The sequence below is a fragment of the Mastomys coucha genome, unplaced genomic scaffold (assembly GCF_008632895.1).
Source record: "Mastomys coucha isolate ucsf_1 unplaced genomic scaffold, UCSF_Mcou_1 pScaffold13, whole genome shotgun sequence".
Classification (NCBI taxonomy): domain Eukaryota; kingdom Metazoa; phylum Chordata; class Mammalia; order Rodentia; family Muridae; genus Mastomys; species Mastomys coucha.
Window position 1 is genome coordinate 48,668,439 of NW_022196895.1, and position 930 is coordinate 48,669,368.

General features: G+C 47.4%; 1 protein-coding gene and 1 long non-coding RNA gene across 12 annotated transcripts in view; one reads left to right on the plus strand and one right to left on the minus strand.

Annotated features, from left to right (window-relative positions):
- Sncaip (synuclein alpha interacting protein) overlaps positions 1 to 930 on the plus strand; it is a 144,838-nt gene that overhangs the window by 104,539 nt on the left and 39,369 nt on the right. For all 7 annotated transcript variants that reach the window (XM_031365679.1, XM_031365683.1, XM_031365680.1 and 4 more), the window contains one exon: positions 720 to 899. In XM_031365679.1, the coding sequence (XP_031221539.1) occupies positions 720 to 899 (180 nt within the window). The remainder of the gene's footprint in view (positions 1 to 719; positions 900 to 930) is intronic.
- The window catches only part of LOC116087161, a 111,266-nt gene that overhangs the window by 17,284 nt on the left and 93,052 nt on the right, over positions 1 to 930 (minus strand). The gene's annotated exons all lie outside the window — the stretch shown is intronic.

Sequence of the window (930 nt, forward strand, 5' to 3'; positions counted from 1 at the left end):
TACACACACACACACACACACACACACACACACACACACACACACACACATGTATATACTGCCAAAGTACCAAGTTGGCTCCAGATATCCCAGATACCCCTGGGAGTCTCTGGGGTGGAGGAGAAACCTGTGAAAGCAGTAGTAACCACAGCCATGAGGTACCATGCAAAGGGAGCCAGCCTGGCAAGTCCAACCCTCAAAACATTCATTCATTCAACAAACCCATGACCGTCAATAAAACATAGCCCCATCCCTCGGGCACATAGTGGGATGGCGACAGAGATAGAGAAGCTGTTGCTCATCATCAGTTTCACCCCAGGTACCTAAAAAGCCAACTGGAAACCTCCGCAGCTCATTGGTCCGAACTCTATGATCCTCTCTCATGCTGTCCCTTGAGAATGAATGTTGTAAAGCAGGGGTTCTCGGCCTTCCTAATGCTGCCACCCTTTAATAGAGTTCCTCCTTATTTTTGCTATCTCATAACTGGAATTTTGCTGCTCTGATGAAACATAATGTAAATTATTTTTAAAGATAAAGTTTGCCAGAGGGGTTACAACCCACAGGTTAAGAATCACTGGTCTAAAGCATATTATGAGCAGGGAAAATAGCAAGGGACTCTTAACTAGATTATGACCTGTCCATTCCTTGTGCCCAGAGTAGACCTTCCATAGCGTCTTGCTCTGACTTACTGGTTGAAGCTTCTCTCCCTCTCTGTACAGCCACACCTAGCTGCAGACAATCTGGACAAAATTCACGACGAGAACGGAAACAATCTGTTACACATTGCTGCATCAAAGGGCCATGCAGAATGTCTGCAGCACCTCACGTCACTGATGGGTGAAGACTGTCTGAATGAGCGAAACACAGAGCAACTGACTCCAGCAGGCCTGGCCATCAAGGTGACCACTGGGGGGTGGGCTACCCTAGGTG